We start from the raw sequence: 23541 nt of genomic DNA, 5'->3' as shown, positions 1-23541 counted from the left end.
CCGGGCGGGCGGGGAGTCCCGGGCCGGCAACCCAGGCGGCCGCCCGGAGGCAGCAGCCGCTGCCGCCGCCTCAGCCTGCCTCTTCTCGAAACTCGCCCCTGCGGGCGTGGGTGGCCGAGTAAGGGCGCTGCCCGGCCCGGTGGGTACGCGCGGGCTCCCTCGCTATAGCCGGGTGGATCCGGGACTGCAGCCGAGGCCCCCGCCGGGGAGTATCGGGCGAGCGCACCCGGGGCGGGCACGCCCCTCTCCTCCGTGGGCGGCACCCTCCCGCTCGCCCGCGCTCCTCCCGCTCAATCCGTTAAGCGAAGTCAGCCAAAACAAAAACAAATACCCTCTGGGACACCTATGAGGAGCTGGATATTGCCCACTACTAGCGGAGACCAAGTATGGGACGACGAACCTGGCCTTTTGAGAGTTCTTTGAGGGAAGAGGGGTGGGGGCTGCGGGCAAAGAACTGATGACAAGGTGCTGCGCGGTTTTAATAGTAGCGTAAAACCAGGAAGCACCATCGAAACGTCTAAAGGACATCTTCACAGGAGCAGGGGCATTTGAATAGAAGTTTGCCAGACGGACCTCACCTCTAAGGAGGACTTACTATGTGCGCAAGGGATTGTTCTGGCCATTTTACCTCATTATCTTACCGAATCCTCAGAAACAGCCCTTTAAAATGAGTTGTAGTCGTATTACACTTTAGATAGGGAAAACAGGCTCAAAAGAGTTAATTCATTTGCCCAGTACTCCAGTATTCTGGCTTGGAGAATTCCATGGACAGAGGAGCTGACAGGCTACAGACCATGGGGTCTCTAAGAATCAGATACGACTGAGTGACTTACACACACACACAGAGAGCCGATGGGTGTAGAGGTTTTGAACCCAGATATATTTGACTCTACTTATCCATTACGTTGTGTTAAAGAAAACACCAAGAGGAGAGAAATAGCATGTGCAAGGCACAAAGACATCAGAAAAGAGTTTGCAGGAATTACTGTGGTCAAACACTGACTTAGAAACTGTTTCCTGTCTCTTGGTATTTACTTATGCTAATAGATTGCCTAGTTTGAGTACCTGCTTTTGTCTCACTGGCAGATGCTATGGGTTGCCAGCTCGGAGCTTCGAAACTGAGGTGCTATGAATAAAATACAGCTGTGCTCTGATGTGAATTCCCTCATCCGTGGAACAGCTCAGCAGGGCTGAGGCAGCCAACGCCTTCAGGCAAGTGGTAGCTCTTGGGTTTATCCCTGTGGGCCATACAATGGATTATCATTTTCTGTGTATATTATGGTGTATGCCAGAATGTGAAAAGGGGTTAGCAGTTATTGGCCTACTCAACAACAAGTTCTGCCTAAGTTCAGAAACTCTCTCTTGTGGACTCAAAAGTTTATCAGGAGTTAGGGTCCATGCCCAGACCCAACTTCAGAGGCCAAATACCATCACAGCGGTAATTCCACTCATTTTTCCCAGGATTCAAGTAGGGTAGTAAGGAACACAGGGTACAGTTTTGGTTTTTGTAAGATGCAGTTTTGGTTTTTGCAAGATCAAAGACAGTCAGCTGGGAGCCTCTAAAATGAGATACAGATGACATAGTTCTACCCCTTAACTATTTTGAGAATGTGTCACTTGCAATTGCTGCAGCCATAGTGACTTAAGACAAGCTGACCTGAGGATGAGGCAGAAATACTAAAGATAGCTCAGTAGTAATATCAGAAAATCTGGGTCTTTGGTGACGTGACTGAGCCTCTGATTTGACTGGCCCTGGAGCTGACCTTGATGGAGCTGGGCTTTTCAGTTGTTTCCACCAAAAAGCATCAAAACCAATAATTTTGCTCCAGTGAACTCCTTCCATATAGAGACTAGTCATTAATGTAGCCTTAGTACCTAACATGGTGTTGGGCACACGGTAAATGCTTCTTTGCTAAAACTCGGGATGGAGTCAAAGTAGAGGAAAATCTGGGAACTGAAGTAAACTCTCTTCATATATAGATATGACTTGCTTTATTAAACCCATTTTGTCAATACCTGAGTTTACTGTAATTATGATAGCTCAGAGATTTCTCACTTTACAAAACGATGTGTATCTTACCATGGATACATTTAAAGTCCTGGGAATTCCCAGTGGTTAAGTCTCTGAGCATTAAATCCAGTGGATAAGACTCTGCGCTTCCAAAGCAGGGGGCACGGGCTTGAGCCTTGGTTGGGGAACTAAGGTCATGTACACTGTTTGATGTAGCCAAAATAAAGTCCTTATACAAAACTCAGGAGAAACTGAATCAATTAAAAATCCCTGTATTCCTCCCACAGCTTTCTGTTGCATTGCCAAAGAAGTGTTAGAAAGTCTACAGATTCTCCAAGGAAGTTTCCCCCGATCTTTCTGCACCTTCATAGTAGTTTTAAGATTACTGTAAAACCAAAAAAAAAAAAAAATTCTGTCTTAGATTTTCTGCCTGGAGACAGAACTCTCTTCAGTTTGAGGCCCCTTCAGTGATATCAGACCTTTTTTTTTTTTTTTAAGCCTTCCGTAGTCTAAGTCTACCTTTGACTTTTTTTTTTTGATTTTTTTTTTTTTCGCTGTGCTGGTTCTTTGTCCTGGTGCACAGCCTCTTCATTGTGGTGCGTGAGCCTTCTCTGGTTGCGGAGCACCAGCTCTAGAGTTGGAGGGCTTAGTAGTTGCAGCAACAGGCCAGCTGCCCTGTGGCATGCGGGATCTTAGTTCCAGGACCAGGGATCAAACCCTTGTCCCCCGCGTTGGAAGGCAGATTCTTAACCACATTGGCCCATCAGCAAAGCCCCTCGACCTCCTTGTAAACTGCCACACTGTCTCCATTTCTTTCCCATCTAGCTTCTTGAAAGGGTAGTCCCCGTGTGCGCTTCTCTTGCAACTCCTCAGCCTGCTAGTGTTGCCTCCAGCGCTCCACTGAAACCACTCTCTCAAAGGTCACCAGTGTCCTAATTGTCAACTCATGGCTTCCTTTTGGTCTCAACCTACTTGACCTTTATTGCAGTTAACACAGTGAACTACTTCCTCTTAAAGCTTCCATAGTCTTCCACAAATTCGTGGTCTCCTTGTTCCCCTCCTCTCTTCTGTTACTTCATAAACGCCTCTACTAGTTCTTCTAGCAGTGCTGCTTAAAGTGTGGTTCTTGGACCAGTGCCAGTCTGCAAACTACTTCTGTTTAGTACACAAGGAAATAAGGACAGAAGTTAAGAGTAAACGTTTCAGGCTTCCCTGCTGGCTAAGACAGTAAAGAATCCACCTGCAAAGCAGGAGACCTGGGTTCGATCCCTGGGTTGGGACGATCCCCTGGAGAAGGGAAAGGCTACCCACTCCAGTACTCTTGCCTGGAAAATTCCATGAAAAGAGGAGTCTGGTGGACTACAGTCCATGAGGGTCACAAAAATATAATTAGCATTCTATAAACATGAAAAAAAAGAGTAAATGTTTCACAGCATTTATAGGAGTTTAACATTTCAGCAGCATCCAAGCATGTGATCGTTGGACACCTCTGGTTAAACAGAGTATAGAGTGGTTCAGATTTCTCCAACTTGTGTGACAAATAGTAGGTGTGTGGCACGAATTGTAGGTCTGTGTCCTTGTCACGTGCTATAGGACCACATTAGTGAAAGAGTGAAATTTTTAAGGTTAGTTTGTCAACTGTAAGCCAAAAGTGAATAAAAATATGTGGAAATGTAAATTTTTCCGTTTACAACTAGTTATTTTTACAGTCATTTTATTTTTACAGCCATTTTCATTTTTAATCAAGCCTGTTTTTGAAATTCACAGCTAAAGTTGGGAAGTAAAATTTGTGTCATTTATTTTTAACCCTAAATTACAGATGGTGAAATAAGCCTTTTCTGTCTTGTCAAGAAAAGACACATCAGTAGTGGGTTAGTAATGATAGTAGTAAACCGAATAATAACCAGAGAAGTAATTCCAAAGAATTAAATATCTGAGTGTTTGTATTAACTTTGCTTAGAAGTGAAATTCCCCATCTACTGAGTTCACAGCCATATCTCATAGCAAAGTACTGAAACTATGAACTGACTGATGAAGCAAGGCCATCAAATTTCAGTGGCATTTATACATAAAACATAAAAAAACTATGAATTTGAGAAAACATTTTGGATTTTTATTTTCTATGAAAATAGACGCACATAGGGGATTCATGAATCCAGAATTCCTTTCTTTCATTGAAAGATAATTTAAATGTAACTATTAACGTAATAGGATAAATCTTTGGAGCAGGCTACTGATGAAGAATTGAAAATGAATTTTTAAAATAAAGCATCATTTGCTTCATTTGGAGTAAAAGTTAAGAATGAATATCTGAGCTTACTGAATTTCCTTTAAAATCTCAGTGGTTAGGACCCAGCACTGTTGCTTCCTGGGCCCAGTTTCTATCCCTCCTTGGGGAACTAATGTCCCGCAAGCCTCGTGGCGAAAAAAAAAAAAAAAAGTAAAGTCTTTTCTTCCATTTCCTTAAACATACCTTTAAGAGACTGATTGCTCTGCTATTAGTATTCTTAAATACAACACAGAAACAGTTTAGGGACTTCTGTGGTGGTCCAGCAGTTAAGACTCCTCACTTCTACTGCAGTGGGTGTGAGTTTGATCCCTGATCAGGGAACTAAGATCCCAACTGCCCCACAGTGTGGCCAAAAAATAAAAATAAAAACAACGGAAAATAGCAACAACAACAACAAAGAAACAATTTAAATATACATTATGCTAGTGGCATTGTCAGCAACCAAGCTACATTAGAGGACTTAACAAGGAAGAAACACATCCAATTATCATGTTAAAAACTTTAAATGTTAACAGATGTAAAATATTAAATATTGTTATAGTATTTAATATAGGAAATTGTCACTTCACTGCCAACCTTTTGTTTAGACCGTGGAGTGATGGAAAATTAAGGGTGTATTAGCTATTCTCTATATTGATCACCTATCTGTACACTTTCAGTGAACAAAGTGCAGTTGTTATAGTTTTTTCCTTTTATCTTATGTTATTTTTTGTTTTAATTCTGTTTTTCGAAATGCAGTTTTATGTCTGAAATACTTGAAAGTGTGAGTGAGCTTGTGTTTGGTGTGCCATTTTTGTTTCATTTCGTTTTTCTAGTGCTTTTCCATATTTTACTTTCCAAAAATTTATGTTTCACAAAAAATTAAAATTAGAAAGTTCATTCCTTTATGGGTGCTGTGAGATAGCACTGGCCTAGAAGATCTTCATCTCTCTTCTATTCTTGCTCTATTTCGTTCCCATGATTTAAGTCACCTCCCACGTGTGTGTGCTTAGATTCTTTCTGATTTCAAGGAATAGAAACCTACTCAGTTTACCTGAATTATTCAGGGTTTAAAAAGGCAATGCCAAAGAATGCTCAAACTACCGCACAATTGCACTCATCTCACACTCTAGTAAAGTAATGCTCAAAATTCTCCAAAGCAGGCTTCAGCAATGCGTGAACTGTGAACTTCCTGATGTTCAAGCTAGTTTTAGAAAAGGCAGAGGAACCAGAGATCAAATTGCCAACATCCACTGGATCATGGAAAAAGCAAGAAGTTCCAGAAAAACATCTATTTCTGCTTTATTGACTATGCCAAAGCCTTTGACTGTGTGGATCACAATAAACTGTGGAAAATTCTGAAAGAGATAGCATACCAGACAACCCGACCTACCTCTTGAGAAACCTGTATGCAGGTCAGGAAGCAACAGTTAGAACTGGGCATGGAACAACAGACTGGTTCCAAATAGGAAAAGGAGTATATCAAGGCTGTATATTGTCACCCTGCTTATTTAACTTATATGCAGAGTACATCATGAGAAACGCTGGGCTGGAAGAAGCACAAGCTGGAATCAAGATTGCTGGGAGAAATAGCAATAACCTCAGATATGCAGATGACACCACCCTTAGGGGAGAAAGTGAAGAGGAACTAAAGAACCTCTTGATGAAAGTGAAAGAGGAGAGTGAAAAAGTTGGCTTAAAGCTCAACATTCAGAAAACTAAGATCATGGCATCTGGTCCCATCACTTCATGGCAAAGAGATGGGGAAACAGTGGACACAGTGTCAGACTTTATTTTTCTGGGCTCCAAAATCACTGCAGATGGTGATTGCAGCCATGAAATTAAAAGACGCTTACTCCTTGGAAGGAAAGTTATGACCAACCTAGACAGCATATTAAAAAGCAGAGACATTACTTTGCCAACAAAGGTCTGTCTAGTCAAGGCTATGGTTTTTCCAGTGGTCATGTATGGATGTGAGAGTTGGACTATAAAGAAAGCTGAGCACCAAAGAATTGATGCTTTTGAACTTTGGTGTTGGAGAAGACTGTTGAATGTCCCTTGGACTGCAAGGAGATTCAACTAGTCCATCCTAAAGGAGATCAGTCCTGGGTGTTCACTGGAAGGACTAATGCTGAAGCTGAAACTCCAATACTTTGGCCACCTCATGCGAGGAGTTGACTCATTGGAAAAGACCCTGATGCTGGGGAGGTTGGGGGCCGGAGGAGAAGGGGACGACAGAGGATGAGATGGCTGGATGGCATCACCGACTTGATGAACATGAGTTTGGGTGAACTCCGGGAGTTGGTGATGGACAGGGAGGCCTGGCGTGCTGCGGTTCATGGGGTCACAAAGAGTTGGACATGACTGAGCAATTGAACTGAACTGAACTGATGATTAATTTAGAGGGAAAAAGAGTAGAAGACCAAAGAAAGATTCCCTGCTGCTGCATCCATGTATTTTGTCATCTATCCAGCAGCAGGCACTGTGAACGCTGCTATTCTTCATCTCTTTGTTCTGTTCTCCTGCCACAAGAACCTTCTCTCCATGCTACCAATTCACACTCTTCAGGAGAGAAAACGTGATCAATCCCCCTACTAAACTGTAATTTATATTAACAGGATCAGATAACATAATTCATGGAGCTCGGTGTCAAATGAAAATGTAGAGCCTATTGTTCGAAAATTATTGAGACTTCCAAGATGGTGACAACAGAGCTTTAAATCAAGTTCAAGGCCCTTCTAACGTGGAGTGTTACAGAACTGCATGGTCTACATGCCCCAAAAGCCAGGTCTGTCCATGAGGGTAGATCTATGTCTGTTCCGCTAAGTAGCATATCCCCATGACTAGCATGTGTCCACAACACTGAGCAGTCAGTTGGGTAGCCAGTTTAGTACTACACTATTATACTGGGTTGACCAAAAAGTTTGTTTGGGTTTTTCCATATGATCTTCCAAACAAACTTTTTGGCAACCCAGTATTAGTTTCCCCTCCTCTCCTGCCCACTCCCGTCTTCACTCCTTTTTCTTTCAAATGGCCCTAAGGCTCTATTTTCTAGAGAATCCAAGCTAAAAGACTTGGCACCAGGCTAAACTCCAGTTAGAATGGGGATCAATGGGGTTTTGACTCAACACCACATTCTGTGGTTAAGTCATTGGAAAACAGAATGTGGATGGATCTAAGGGAATGAGAATAAAGCATTTCTATCTTTGTGTCTCATGTTCATTTTCACCAAAGAGCATCTACCACAGCAGAGGTCCTCAGGCACCAGGTGAACAAGATAATTGTGGTATCAGCTAGCACAAAGAGCCTGTGATAGAAAGGTCATGGTGGCAGGGATGAAAGTCTTGGCATGGGTCCAAAACTATGGTCTCTTCACCAATTCTGTTCTAGCTAGATTACTAGTTGGTGCCATTGCTGAACTCCCAACTTGCTATTTGCGGAGACCAAAACTGAGCCTTTGATGAGGCATTACTCATGAGAAGACTGTCTGCCACTTGATGGCAGATTGATTACACTGAGAAGGAGGAGATAGTGATTCATCTTTATCAGAACCGGTGACTATTGTGGTTATGAGCTTGCCTTCCTGGCCCTCAGTGCCTCTGCCAGCACCACAACTCAATTTATGGAAGCCTAATATACTGACCAGTTGATCCTAAAGGAAATCAACCCTGAATATTCATTGGAAGAACTGATGGTGAAGCTGAAATTCCCATTCTTTGGCCACCTAATGTGAAGAACTGACTCATTGGAAAAGACCCTGATGCTGGGAAAGATTGAAGGTGAGAGGAGAAGGGGACGACAGAGGATGAGATGGTCGGGTATCACTGACCCAGTGGACAGGAATTTAAGCAAAGTCCAGGGAACACTGGAGGTCAGAGGAGCCTGGCATGCTGCACTTCATGGGGTCACAGGGTCAGACACAACTTAGCAACTGAAGAACAACAATATATTGACATGATTTCTCTCATAATAATGGCTCAGATCAAATAATCCATTTTATGACAAAAGAGAAACAATGAACACATGACCAGGGGCCCCTCTGGTTTTACTGTGGGACATGTCTATATTAGATAGATCTTATTGCATTAACAGAACACTCCAGACTTAGCACATTCCAGACTGCAGGAACCTCCTTGCAAAATACAGTATAAGCACCAAACCGACTGATCATATATGATGCTGTGGCCCCCAACAACTAAAATATAAGGGTATAAGAAAGAAAGAATGGAGATAGAATTAGCCCCTTGTGGTGGATGAATGGGGCTTCCCTGGTGGCTCAGATGGTAAAGAATCTGCCTACAATCCAAGAGACCCAGGTTTGATCCCTGGGTTGGGATGATCCCCTGGAGAAGGGAATGGCTACCCACTCCAGTATCCTTGCCTAGAGAATTCTAAGGACAGAGGAGCCTGGTGGGCTACAGTCCATGGGGTGAGGTGGATGGATGCTGTTGGTGCTTTGCTTAAATCTCCTTTTTCTACTGGCACTCATCCCCCAGCTAATGTGAGTGTTGACTGGGGATTGTCCTCAGCCAAATGGGAGTTGCCTCGTCTATGACATCTATAGTCCCTGACCCCTCATCTATGACATCTGTACTCCCTGATCTTAGTTCCCTGAGCAGGGATGGAACCCATGACCCTGCATTGGAAGAGCGGGGTCTTAACCTTTGGACAGCCCAGCAAGTTCTGGTCCCAGAGTTTTTCAGTTGGCAATGAGGAATGAGATGTTGAGGGACCAGACAACACCTAGACATGCATAACCCAGAAATGTGGGAGATTTAATGTCTGAGGAGAAAAATTTTATCTCTTATTTATTTTATGTATCAAACAAAGGAAAAAACAAGGGGATTTAACAGATTTTTTTTCTTTTTTATCTTTTGACCACACCAAGAGGCATGTGGGTTCTTAGTTCCCTGACCAGTGAGCAAACCTGTGTGCCCTGCCTTGGAAGTATGGAGTGTTAACCACTGGATTGCCAGGGAAATCCCTAACATAAATTCTTTGTCTTCTTTTTCCCAGAAGTTTGTTCTGAGATTAGGGTCATTTATATTGTCTTTTGAAAGATGCTCTCATAAGACTGAGCAGTTATTACCAGTTGTGTTTAATATACAGTGATGTCAAGTTCAGGCTTCCCTGGTGGCTCAGTGATGAAGGATCCACCTGCCAGTGCAGGAAACAAAGGTTTGATCCCTGAAAAAGAAAATGGCAACCCACTCCAGTATTCTTGCCTGGGAAATCCCACAGAGGAGCCTGGCAGACTACAGTCTATGGGATTGTAAAAGTCAGACATGACTTAGCAACTGAGCACAAACACTCACACAATGTCCAGTTCATAGAAGAAGCGATAAAGTGCATATATTAATACATGTAGGATGAAGAATAATGTGTAGACACAGGTTATCTCTCTTCATTCACTTTATTTTTATACAATAAGTTTAGACTTGTGCAATTCTATGTATGGTGTTCTATGATACGAGAAAACTATAATTTTAATTTACAAATCTATACAATCATTATTGTGAGATTCTTACATTATATGTAAAGTTGTATAATATTAGTTCATCACAGTACATATTATAATCACAGAGCAATCAATCTCTAAAAAATGAAAAAAAGACATAACTGAAAAAGAAATACACTTCAATTAGAAACCAGGATACAAAAGCAAGACATGACAATATGCTTTTTATTAATATAAGGAAGTGAAAGTGAAAGTTGCTCAGTCGTCTCTGACTCTTTGCAATCCCATGGACTATACAGTCCATGGAATTCTCCAGGCCAGAATACTGGAGTGGGTAGCCTTTCCCGTCTCCAGGGGATCTTCCCAACCCAGGGATCGAACTCAGGTGTCCCACATTGCAGGTGGATTCTTTACCAGCTGAGCCAGAAGGGAAGTAATATAAGAGATTTACTTTAAATACGAAGACACGACTAGGTTAAAGTGATGGACATAAATATGCCATGAAGATATTAATCATAAGTTAGAGCTTCTATTTTAATATAAAAAAAGTAGACTGGGACTTCCTGATGGTCCAGGGGCTACGACTCTGCACTACTAATGCAGGGGGCCCGGGTTCAATCCCTGGTCAGGGAACTAGGTCCCACACACTGCAGCTAAGAGTTCGCACACTGCAAGTAAAGATCCTGCGTGCCACAACTAAGACTTGGTGTAGCCAAATAAAAACAAATATTAGGAAAAAAAGGAAGTAGGCTTCAGAACAAGGAGTTTTACCAGAGACGAAAAGGATATTTCATATTGATAAAAGAATCATTCAAGAAGATATAATACTTTTAAATATGCATATGTCAAATATAACTTCAAATTCATGATGTAAGAATTGACAGAACTTAAGGAAAAGACCCTGATGCTGGGAGGGATTGGGGGCAGGAGGAGAAGGGGACGACAGAAGATGAGATGGCTGGATGGCATCACCGACTTGATGGACATGAGTCTGAGTAAACTCCGGGAGTTGGTGATGGACAGGGAGGCCTGGCGTGCTGTGATTCATGGGGTCACAAATAGTTGGACACGACTGAGCGACTGAACTGAACTGAACTGAACTGAAGGGAGAAATAGACAAATCCTTAGTTGTGGTTAGTGATCATAGCACTTATTTCACAGGAATTGATAAAAACAAGTACACAAAAATAATTGAGCATTTTCTAGATTTTTTTGTATTGATCTCTAATTTGAATCTGCTAAGCCCAAAAAACATACTGTTTGATTTCAGTCATTTGAGATTTATTCAGACTCGTATTATGGCCCAACCTATGGTCTGTCTTGGGAAATCTTCTATGTGTCTTTTAAAAGATGTGTATTCTGTAGTTGATGGGTATAATAGTCTAAATATCAATTAGCTTCATTTTTATATAGTGTGATGTAGGAGTGATGGCTCATTTTTTCCATATAAAGGCTCAGTGATTTCAGTACTATTTGTGAGAATCTTTGTGAACAGAATGTATAAAGAACTCTTCCAACTCAACAATAAAAAGACAAACAACCCAACTTTTTAAATGTTTAAAAACTTTTAAAATACTTGAAAAGACATTTGCCAAAGGAAGATATATGAGTGTTCAATAAGCACATGGAGAAATGTTCAGTGTATTAGACATTGCCGCTGCTGCTAAGTCGCTTCAGTCACGTCCAACTCTGTGTGACCCCGGAGACGGCAGCCCACCAGGCTCCCCCGTCCCTGGGATTCTCCGGGCAAGAACACTGGAGTGGGTTGCCATTTCCTTCTCCAATTCATGAAAGTGATAAGTGAAAGTGAAGTCTCTCAGTCGTGTCCGACTCTTAGTGACCCCATGGACTGCAGCCTACCAGGCTCCTCCGTCCATGGGATTTTCCAGGCAAGAGTACTGGAGTGGGTTGCCATAGGGAAACTCAAAACCATACTCTCCAACAACTAAAATGCCTCGAATTTAAAAGAAGGCAACACCAAATGCTGACAAAGATAGGAAGCAACCAAAACTCTCATTCATTTATGGTGGGAGAATGCAGTCCACACACTCCTAAGGTGGCCCTCTGTGATCCCTACCCCTTAGTATCCCTGCCCTGTGTTTGCCCCCTCCTCTTGAGGGTGAGTGGAACTTGTAATGGAATATGGCAATAGAATGTGGCAAAGGAGATGGGATATGCTATGCTATGCTATGCTAAGTCACTTCAGTTGTGTCCGACTCTGTGTGACCCCATAGAGGGCAGCCCACCAGGCTCCCCTATCCCTGGGATTCTCCAGGCAAGAACACTGGAGTGGGTTGCCATTTCCTTCTCCAATGCGTGAAAGTGAAAAGTGAAAGTGAAGTCGCTCTGTCGTGTCTGACTCTTAGCAACCCCATGGACTGCAGCCTACCAGGCTCCTCCGTCCATGGGATTTTCCAGGCAAGAGTACTGGAGTGGGGTGCCATTGCCTTCTCCGAGGAGATGGGATAGACGTGGTTAAATGTATTTGATTACTTGATTACGTAGTATAAAGATTGTAGCACTCATCTTGCTGAGGTCTCTTGCTCCTTAGTTGGCCTTGAGGAAGCAGCTGACCATTTAAGGAACCCCACATAAGGAACTGCACGCAGCCTCTAGAAACTGAGGGCAACCTGCAGCTAAGAGCCAGGAAGAAAATGAAGCCCTCGATCCTGCAACCAAAAGGACATGAATTCTACGGACAACCACATGAGTCTGGAAGCAGGTCCTTTTCCAGTTGAGCCACCATATGAGAAACTAGTCTTGTTCAACACTTTGATTGCATCTTTCCTTGCAAACGATCAGCTAAGCTGTAATTCCTGACCCACAGAAACTGGGAGATAATAAATGTGTTTTGCTTTAAGCTGTTATGTTCATGGTAATATTGTTAAGCAATAATAGATAACTAATACAGACTATAAAATGGCACAACCACTTTGGGAGATGGATTGGTATTTTCTTACAACATTAAACAGAAACCCACCATAAAACACACATATTCTACAATCAAGAGAAATATCATAAGTCCTCAAAAAAGACCCATATACAAATATTCATAACTTCATTCATAATAGCCAAAATTCAGGAAAAATAAATTTCCATCCATACAAATGTAGATAAAGAAATTGTGTGTATTGATACACACAATGTATTTGTGAAAATTGTGAAAGTGAAAAGTGAAAGTGAAGTCGCTCAGTCGTGTCCGACTCTTTGTGACCCCATGGACTGCTGCCTACCAGGCTCTTCCATCCATGGGATTCTCCAGGTAAGAGTAAGAGTACTGGAGTGAGTTGCCATTGCCTTCTCCTTGGTAAGTGCAATAAAGGAAAAAAACAGAGTATACTTTTTTTTCTTTTTCAAGTGTTAGTCACTCAGTCATGTCCAACTTTTTGTGACCCCATGGACTGTAGCCCACCAGGCTCCTCTGTCCCTGGAATTCTCCAGGCAAGAACACTGGAGTGGGTTGCCATTTCCTTCCACAATGCGTGAAAGTGAAAAGTGAAAGTGAAGTCACTCAGTCGTGTCCGACTCACAGCGACCCCATGGACTGCAGCCTACCAGGCTCCTCCATCCATGGGATTTTCTAGGCAAGAGTACTGGAATGGTTTGCCATTGCCTTCTCTGATATAATCAATGAGTACTCATAATATGATCTATGCACAAACAAGTCTCCTGAAATAACTTTATCATGTGGTTACTTCAGACAGGATCTGACTTTCACCCAGTATCAAAGGTAATACTTAATTCAAAATAATATTTATTGTGGTGCTCTGCCAAGCTATATACAGAGATTAAGTTATCAAAAGACCTAGAAGCAAAAACCTGTCACGGATATCAAAAACAAGAGAAGTCTGAGAATCTGGCATCATCTAAGGAGCTTAAGGAGAAATAACAACTAAATGTAATTTCATATCCCAGATGGGATCTTAGAATAGAAAAAGGACGTTAGGTTAAAAACCAAAGAAGTCTAAATAAAGTACGGACTTCATTAATAGTAATCTGTCAATATTGGTTCATTGATTGTAAAAAATGTACTAGTATAAGATGTTAATAATTAGAGAAACTGTGTGTAGGGGTGAAAGGCTATATGGGATCTCTCTGTACTAGTTTCTCAATTTTTCTATAAACGTAAAATTGCACTAAAAATTAAAATCTATTAAAAAGAAAAAAGCCATGAGAATGAAGTTTTGTATCATGATAGGATCTGGGAAACAAGCACTGTAAGAGACTGATCACATACAGAAGATTAGAAGACATGGGATCAGAGGAATGGGGTAGCACCCCAGGAATAGAACAGTGGTTTTGAGTCTGTTACATTTCCTTTCCTCCAAATTGTTGCTTCGGTTGTAGTCAGCGTCAACCAGCCTCTTCTCTAGCACCCGCTGTGATTTCTGTTTTTATCCCCTGCCAATCTGGATATGCAACATCTGCATGTTCCCCCAAATAAATTACTGGCATAAAATTATTAACAAGAAATGTGGTTGTTTTTGGTGATTTCATAGGGAAAATGGAGAAGGCACTTATGTTGAACACAGCAAACAGTTTTTAAATCCCCTTTAAATTGGAGATTTAGAAGGATGTTTTTGGGATAATGGGGAAAGTGTTTGTGTGTACTGAATATTAGATATTTTATTGTATCAAGTTTAAATTCCCGAGTGGAAAAATTATACTGTGGTCATATAGGAGAATGGTTTCATTCTTAGGAGACACATACAGAAGTATTTCCTGGTGAAGTTTCATGCTGTCTACCTACAACTTTCAAATGTTTCAGAAAAGTATATACATATGTATATATATATATTTCTCTCTGTATCTACTTTTTATCTAACTATATACAAAATTTGTGAATACATACATTTATAAAATGTACTCTTTGTCTCTATACATGTAGATGCAGTGGATATACTACATTGTACTATTTTTGTAACTTTTCTAAAAGTTTGGTCTTTTTCAAAATAAAACATTGGTGGGAATTTCCTTTAATATATCTGTTCTCCAAAATCCACACTTGGCTCCCCACTTCAATGGATCTCTCTCGCATACTCTTTCCCCAGTCCTGCCCTATCCTTTTGATGGCTCTAGTGTTTTATCCAAGATTTCTTTCTCCCTCCCACTTCAAATATGTTTCCTCTTTCTTACCTCTGCTTGGCTTCTATTCTCAAATTCACAATCCTAAACCCATCACAATTTCCAGTGAAACCTAGGGGTCTCTAGTTGATAAGGCCTACCTTCCCTAAAAGACAGTCTAGCAACCATCATATGCAACTGAGCATGTGTTTTTGAGCTGTCCTCCCTACCCTAGGTAGCACAATGAAACAGTCCCACCAAATGCTACTTTGAAAGAAATCTGGGGAATGGAATTTTCATCTCATGTCGCAACTAGAGGATTCCAACACTGCACCAAATTAGGAAGACTGCATCTGTTTCTAAACTTACGGCATGTCATCCAACCTCATGTTCAGCTTTCAGAGTAAGAACAAAAGTTTTCACATATAAGTGCTGAGCTTCCAGAGATGTCTCAAAGGAAGAACAACTAGTTGAGCTAATAGCAGGGGCTTTCATCCTAAAGACTGTAACTAAGAATTTCCAGTGGTTGAAAAGATTAACTCTTGGTTTCTAAAGCCCCAATTCCTATTAAATTTCTTACACTGAAAGCTTGAGAAGTGATTGTCCTATTTCAAAACTATAAGATAGGACAATGTACCATATATTAACTGTCAGATCTCTAAAATGAATGGGCAAGAGACTCTGACAGGTACTCCTAAGTAAAGAGTTTGATGTAATTACTGAACTTCAAGTCAGGATACCTGGGTTTGCCTCTGATGCCCATATAACTCCTCTCCTGTTTTCTCCTCTTCTGGACCATGTTTTTCCAGTAAACCTGATTTCTTCATGTTGAACTATCTGTTCAGAGACTCCAAAATAGCAGTGTTCACCCCCATGTGTCGTCTACACCTGTACACTTCTTTCCCCATTGTCACCTCCCCTGCAAAATCATACCCCATGGGGTCCAGTTTTTACCACTTACAAAGCTCTTTTAAAAATGTTTTATTTGTGTTTGTTTGTTTATTTGCTTGCCCAGGTCTTAGCTGCTTCAGGCAGGATCTTCAGTTGCATCATCTGAACTCTTAGTTGCAGCATGTGGGATCTAGTTCCCCTTGGAGGGATCGAACCTGGGCCCCCTGCTTTGGTAGTGCCGAGTCCTAGCCACTGGACCACTAGGGAAGCCCCACAAAGCTCTTTCATGTATAGTGATTCACTTCTCTCAATAATTCAATGCTATGTGTTTTATTAAACCCTTTTTACAGTTGATTTGAGGGCTCCCCTGATGGCTCAAAAAACTGCCTGCGATATAGGTGACCTGGGTTTGATCCCTGGGTTGGGAAGATCCTCTGGGGAAGGAAATGGCAACCCACTATAGTATTCTTGCCTGGAGAATGCCATGGACAGAGGAGCCTGATGGGCTACAGTGCATGGGGTTGCAAAGAGTCAGACAAGACTGAGTGACTAACACTTACAGTTGATTTGAAACTGAATTTGAAGAGGTTAAGAGATTGTCCAGGGTCACACATCTATTTATGGCAAAGCCAGAAATTCAACCTGGATTGTGATTTCATGTCTAACATTCTTGTTTTCTCACCTCAGATAAAATTCCAGTTTCAGTGGTCTATAAAGTGTCCTTCCTGAATATGCTAGAAAAACAGGAAATCCCATGGAGTCAGTATGAATATCATAATGAAAACAAAAGAGATGTTGGATTTTCATCTATTTTCTTTCTTTTTCCTCTTGACTCTCTCTTCCAGTTAGAAAGAGGATTTCTCAACCCTTCTTTCCTATTTCCTTTTTTATTCCCCCAAACATCTTTTATTCTCCTGCTAGTTCAGTAGAGACCCACATCTCACTCAGATCTGCTTCTCAACTGCAAAACTAGGTTAGGGGATACTATTAATAAAAGTAATGGTTTCACTTTTAGCTCCCAAACCCAGCTGTGTTAGAAATAATAACTTTATTTTCCTCTGAACTATTTTCTAGTTAGAGTCCCCACCCTCTAAGTGGCAAAAATTTAAATTTAGTCAACATACATCCAAGACATATATCTAATTTCTGGGGTGCATGTGGAGTGTCAAAGCATTGGGTATTGTGACATCTTTGGCTTGGCTTCCATTTAGCCATCCATCATCTGGTTTCATCTTTGTTTACTGGACATATAAGGCGATCACTGCATCATCCCCATGAGCCCATTAAAAAGGCCCCTGCAGGTTTGACAATTATTCTTTTAACTTCTATACAGACTCTAGGGTGCAAAAAAACTCATTTCAGTGCCAGGCTGAGTCAAGGAAACTGTGGGGTGCTCCCTGAAACCCCATCCACTCCTGTGGCACTCTCAGGCCACAGAACCAGCCATCTACCACACTGCATCAGATGGGACTCTATAAGCTGTCCCACACTTTAGACTTGTCACACAGCCCTTCAGCCTCTGAAATCTTGGGTCTCCTTGGGCCTCTTTCTAAGAACACATGTAGATTGCCTCTCCTCTTGGATCCCATAAACTTACCCGATGTTTCTGTCATTCTGCTCCTCCCCACTGGGAACAGGATCAGTCTGTCTTCAGTGACCCATAGAGCAAGTTCTTCTCTTGTTCTATTTGCCATCTGGACTTTCCCTTTCCTCTCAACCCAAACGATCTTTAATTTTCTCTGATTCATTAACTGAAGCTTTTCTCTGATTCATTATCTTCTTCTACTTAATTGCTTATGCCCTGAGTCCTCTCAGGGTTTATGAAAATTCCATGAGACAAGTAAAAAAGTGTTAACTGGGGAAATGAGTTGGGACTTCCCTGGTGGTTCAGCGGCTAAGACACTGCACTCCCAGTGTGAGAGGCCTGGGTTCAAAACCTGGGCAGGGAACCAGATCCCACATTCACCCCTGAAAGATTCCACATGTGGAAGGAGGTCCCACGTGTGGCAGAGCACAGCCCATGAGCCACAACTAAGACCCAATGCAGCCAAACAAGGTTTTTTTAAGAATGAGTTAAAATTGGCCATAATAGAAGGTTAAGTCATAGGGACTTTTTTAAAATTAATGTTAATTTTTTAAAAAATTGTATTATTTTATTTTAGCTGCCCTGAGCAGCACCTGGGATCTTACTTCACGGCCCAGGGGTTGACTTGTACTCCTTGCAGTGGATGCGCAGAGTCCTAACTACCAGGAAGTACTCCTTCACGGACTTTTTAATCCAGAGAAGCTTTCGAAAATAAATTTTCCATTAAAAAGGTGCTTCCTGAATCTGTCATCTTTCCATTCTGAATAGTAACTTTTATTTACTTTATTACTCTATTTAGTCACAGTTAGCATGGCTTTTATTTCTACTAGCTAGAGTACAGGTTTACCTTCTTGTTACAGCCTTCATTTTCCTTTGTCATGTCAAGAAATATAATTTTAGAATGTACAGTTTTGTAATAACTTCTCCTAAGGATTAGTTCATTTTCTTTCCCTTTTCAATTTAACTTCTCTTTCTGAAAGCAATTGAGAAAAAATTTGTTAAGTCCCTCTTTATGCACAGGTATGGGAAGAATATAAAGAAGAAAACCTATAAACTCTCTCCTCAAGCAGCCTATGATCTTTTAATAAAGCAAAATCCATAAGTGAAAGTTAAATAGCAAGAGAAGGGTATGAGTGAAAAACATGCCTTTAGAAGATCGTTCCAAGTTGTCTGAGTTTTTATTAGAATCTCTAGGAATTAGACTTTTGAGAAATTTACAATTCTTAAAGAAGGGCTACGTTATTTTTTGATTGACATTTTTTAACAGAAGGGGCTAGTTAACAGATCTCACTAAATAAAGAAATAAGGAGGGAAAAGTATTTTTGTATATTTCAAGAAGCCAAAGTTCTAAACCTACCTTTGCCATCTGTATGCTGTGTGTATGAATACGTGTGTGTGTGTGTGTGTGTGTCCACGCTTGCTTTGGTATTTTGAGTGGGCCAGAGGGGAAAAGAGAGAGACTTAAGAGAAAGAACTAGAGGAGAAGCCAGGCACCCACTCCTGCAGCTGTCTAGTGTCTGCATGTCATATGCAAGAAAAGATTCATCACAAATGTGATAGAACTGTGTATTCACCAGCTGGTGAGGCCTTCAAGAGTAACTTTCCCATATTTTTTTTGTTAATTTATTCATCCAGTAAATATTTACCAAGCCCCTACCATGTGGATACTCAGAGGGGGAGCCTTTATAGGCCGAGATTCTGCCTTCATGAATCTTACCAGCTGATTGGGAGGAAGACATTAAAAATTACTCAGATTTATAATTACAGACTAGGAAGGAATGGGATGTAGGGTAAAAGGTAAAATGAGGGAATTCATCGGGGGACAGAAGGGCAGCTTTCCTGAGAAAGTCACATTTGAACTGAGCTCTGAAAGATGAGTGGGAATCAATAAATTAAAGAATCAAAGAGAATGGCATGTGGAAAGCCCTCAAGGCAGAAGGGAGCGTGGCATATGAAGAACTAAAAGAAAATTGGAGCACAGCACAGGAGGAAGGTGGCGTGGGATAGAATTGGAGAGGTTGGCACGGGTGTACAGGGCCTTTGCAGGCCACAGTGTGGGAGACAGGAAGGGATTTTAAATAAAGGAAGGACACAGTCAAATTTCCTGACTGCTGGGTGGAGACTTGAAAAGAGGAAAATAACAGACAGGAGGAGGTCATTTAGGAAGTCATTGCATTAGTGCCTGATGTGATAAGAGCATCCTACTGTTCTTTTGTCTGGGCCTCCAAGCTCAAGGCCCGAATGAAAGAGGAGAAGCCTTTCAGAAGATCCTTCCATCCCCAGGTCAGTCCTTGTCCACAAGTCTTTCAAGACAGTGAAGTCCCCTAGTGCACCCAGAGCTCTGATGATCTGTGTGGGGCAAGAGTTCTGCAAATGGATTGCAGGAAGCACAGTGCCAAAGACAGAATGGGTCGAGGTAAGAGAGACAGGGAGCTCTGCCTTTGGAGCTAGGGCCATTTGACAGAGACAGACTGAGCCTCCTGTGGATGAATGGGCTGCATTCACTCACTCCTGGGTGTCAGATTTAGGGGAAAGAATCCTCAGAGACGGAGGGGTAGGGATGTCAGGCTTGAGTACTTGAGATCTGGATAAAGGAAACTTGAACTGATGTCAGGCTTTCACTGCAGCTGGTTTTATTGCCGGGTTCAATTAGGGAAGTTGCTGCCACTGCTGTGGGTGAGATCCATGAATCACTCCTTTGCCTTTCTTTTTTAGTATTATTTTAATTGGAGAAGAATTGTTTTACAGTGTTGTTTTAGTTTCTGCTGTACAACAACGTGGATCAGCTATCATGAATTAATCTTGAAACTACTCACATAGTAAAGTCTGTGGTAATCTCTTTTTGTGTCCGGGAGATGAAAGTTATAGAACTGTGGTGAATATAAGCATGGAATGTTTACCAGCTCTGGTGGATCACTAAACTCCTGAAAACCCTATGTAAAGGGCTCTATCGGGAACTCTAGTTATTTCATAGGAAACCAACAGTCTTCATTTCACTCCAACAAAAGGCTGATTGTGAGACTTTGACCACAGCTGTAGGATGCAGGGCCACCTGTCAGCTAAATAAAGGAATCTGGGAGTGGCAAACTGCTCAAGACTCTACATAAGGTTTGGCTGATGGCAGAACAGCCAAGAAGTCTTGCATCAGAACTGTGGGGCCTGCGGACAAGTCTTTTCTTTGTGCCAACATGGAATTTTTCCAGCCTGTACGGTGGCTAGATATGTGATTAGCTTCTCCATTATTTTAGTGGGGAGAAACCTAGGAGTTGGCAGCGTAAGTCCTAGGAAGAAGCAGGAGCTGGCAGCATGGAAGGCAACTATCACAGACAGAGGCAAGTAGCAAGTTCAGTCTATTGTCCAAGAAGCAGAGGAGATAAGTACTGCAGAATGCTCTGGGCAAAGGTCAATAATCAACACAGAGCTATTCCAATTTTCCATAGTCATTCCAAGTTCAACTGAATTAAGTGCTTTAACAGTAGGCATTTTGAAAAATAAAACACATCAGGGCCTCCCTGGTGGTCCAGTGATTAAGACTCCCCCTTGCAATGTAGAGGACACAGTTTCATCCCTGCTTGGAGAAATAAGATCCTACATGCCGTGCAGTAACTAAGCCTAACTGTTGAACCTGAGCTCTGGAGCCTACACTCCACACCTAAGGAGTCCAGAAGATCCTGCAGCAAAAAATCCCGCATGATGCAACTAAGACCTGACCCAGCCAAATAAGTAATAAATGAGTAAAAATTTAAAAAATAGAACACATCCATTTAGTGGGTATTTAGACAAAACTCAAAATCTAGACAAGAGATCAAAACCTTTCTAATATCCCACACACTAGCATTACTTTGCTAGCGTGTAAGATGAGTGCAATTGTGCGGTAGTTTGAACATTTTTTTGGAGAAGGAAACGGCAACCCACTCCAGTATTCATGCCTGGAAAATCCCATGGACCGAGGAGCCTGGTGGGCTACAATCCATGGGGTCGCAAAGAGTCGGACACGACTGAGTGACTTCTGTGTGTGTGTGTTGAACATTTTTTGGCATTGCCTTTCTTTGGGATTGGAATGAAAGCTGGAATGGGAAGTCAAGTGGGCCTTAGGAAGCATCACTAGGAAAAAAGTTAGTGGAGGTGATGGAATTCCAGTTCAGCTATTTCAAATCCTAAAAGATGATGCAGTGAAAGTACTGCACTCAATATGCCAGCAAATTTGGAAAACTCAGCAGTGGTCACAGGACTGGAAAAGGTCAGTTTTCATTCAAATCCCAAAGAAAGGCAATGTCAAAGAATGCTCAAATTATTGCACAATTGCACTCATCTCACACGCTAGTAAAGTAATGCTCAAAATTCTCCAAGCCAGGCTTCAACAATATGTGAACCGTAAACTTCCAGATGTTCAAGCTGGTTTTAGAAAAGGCAGAGGAACCAGAGATCAAATTGCCATCTGTTGGATCATCGAAGCAGCAACAGAGTTCCAGAAAAACATCTGCTGCTGCTTTATTGACTATGCTAAAGCCTTTGACTGTTTGGATCACAACAGACTGTGGAAAATTCTTCAAGAGATGGGAATACCAGACCACCTGACCAGCCTCCAGAGAAATCTGTATGCAGGTCAGGAAGCAACAGTTAGAACTGGACATGGAACAACAGACAGGTTCCAAAATCAGGAAAGGAGTACGTCAAGGCTGTATATTGTCACCCTGCTTATTTAAGTTCTATGCAGAGTACATCATGAGAAACGCTGGGCTGGAGGAAGCACAAGCTGGAATCAAGATTGCCAGGATAAATATCAATAACCTCAGATATGCAGATGACACCACCCTTATGGCAGAAAGTGAAGAACAACTAAGGAGCCTCTTGATGAAAGTGAAAGACGAGAGTGAAGAAGTTGGCTTAAAACTCAACATTCAGCTCTTTGGGCCGCGCTCTGCAGCAGACCGCCGCCATGGGCCGCGTGATCCATGGGCAGAGGAAGGGCGCCGGCTCCGTGTTCCGCGCACATGTGAAGCACAGAAACGGCGCTGCGCGCTTACGCGCCGTGGATTTCGCCGAGCGACACGGATATATCAAGGGCATCGTGAAGGACGTCATCCACGACCCGGGCCGCGGAGCACCCCTTGCCAAAGTGGTTTCCCGGGATCCGTACCGTTTTAAGAAGCGGACAGAGCTGTTCATCGCTGCTGAGGGCATCCACACCGGCCAGTCTGGGTACTGTGGCAAGAAGGCCCAGCTCAACATCGGCAACGTGCTCCCGGTGGGCACCATGCCTGAGGGCACCATCGTGTGTTGTCTGGAGGAGAAGCCTGGTGACCGAGGCAAGCTGGCAAGAGCCTCCGGAAACTATGCCACAGTCATCTCCCACAGCCCTGAGACAAAGAAGACGCGAGTGAAGCTGCCTTCGGGCTCCAAAAAGGTCATCTCCTCTGCCAACAGAGCTGTGGTCGGTGTGGTGGCTGGAGGTGGCCGCATTGACAAGCCCATTCTGAAGGCCGGCTGTGCCTACCACAAGTATAAGGCAAAGAGGAACTGCTGGCCACTGGTGCGGGGTGTGGCCATGAACCCTGTCGAGCATCCCTTCGGAGGTGGCAACCACCAGCACATCGGCAAACCCTCTACTATCCGCAGAGATGCCCCTGCTGGCCGGAAAGTGGGTCTCATTGCTGCCCGCCGGACTGGCCGTCTCCGGGGAACCAAGACTGTGCAGGAGAAGGAGAACTAGGGCTGTGGCTCAATAAAACTGGTTTCTTTTCACACACACACACACACAAAACTCAACATTCAGAAAACTAAGATCATGGCATCTAGTCCCATCACTTCATGGCAAATAGATGGGGAAACAATGGAAACAGTGAGAGACTTTATTTTTCTGGGCTCCAAAATCACCGCAGATGGTGACTGCAGCCATGAAATTAAAAGACGCTTGCTCCTTGGAAGAAAAGCTATGACCAACCTAGGCCGCATATTAAAAAGCAGAGACATTATTTTGCCGATAAAGGTTTGTCTAGTCAAAGCTATGCCTTTTCCAGTAGTCATGTATGGATTTGACAGTTGGACTATAAATAAAGCTGAGTGGTGAGGAACTGATGCTTTTGAACTGTGGTGTTGTAGAAGACTCTTGAGAGTCCCTTGGACTGCAAGGAGATCCAAGGAGTCCATCTTAAGGAAATCAGTCCTGAATATTCATTGGAAGGACTGATGTTGAAGCCGAAACTCCAATACATTGGCCACCTGATATGAAGAGCTGACTCATTTGAAAAGACCTTGATGCT

General features: G+C 42.4%; 1 protein-coding gene, 1 long non-coding RNA gene and 1 other non-coding gene across 3 annotated transcripts; all 3 read left to right on the top strand.

The window, feature by feature from the left end:
* The first annotated feature begins 248 nt into the window (after positions 1-248).
* On the top strand, positions 249-17806 carry LOC138990182 (uncharacterized). Its single transcript, XR_011466279.1, has 3 exons — positions 249-384; positions 1087-1212; positions 12290-17806. It is a non-coding gene; the product is annotated as an uncharacterized lncRNA (long non-coding RNA).
* Positions 10299-10371, top strand: TRNAS-ACU (transfer RNA serine (anticodon ACU)). The gene has a single exon. It is a non-coding gene; the product is annotated as a tRNA-Ser (tRNA).
* A 4383-nt stretch (positions 17807-22189) lies between the features above and the next one.
* LOC102279795 (large ribosomal subunit protein uL2) lies at positions 22190-23011 on the top strand. Its single transcript, XM_070380832.1, has one exon. The coding sequence runs from the start codon at positions 22218-22220 to the stop codon at positions 22989-22991; it is 774 nt and encodes a 257-aa protein (XP_070236933.1). The 5' UTR covers positions 22190-22217; the 3' UTR covers positions 22992-23011.
* The last annotated feature ends 530 nt before the right edge of the window (positions 23012-23541 follow it).

Source organism: Bos mutus, chromosome 12, assembly GCF_027580195.1.
Source record: "Bos mutus isolate GX-2022 chromosome 12, NWIPB_WYAK_1.1, whole genome shotgun sequence".
Taxonomy (NCBI): domain Eukaryota; kingdom Metazoa; phylum Chordata; class Mammalia; order Artiodactyla; family Bovidae; genus Bos; species Bos mutus.
Note: the sequence above shows the minus strand (reverse complement) of the source record. Positions and strands in the feature narration are given on the sequence as shown.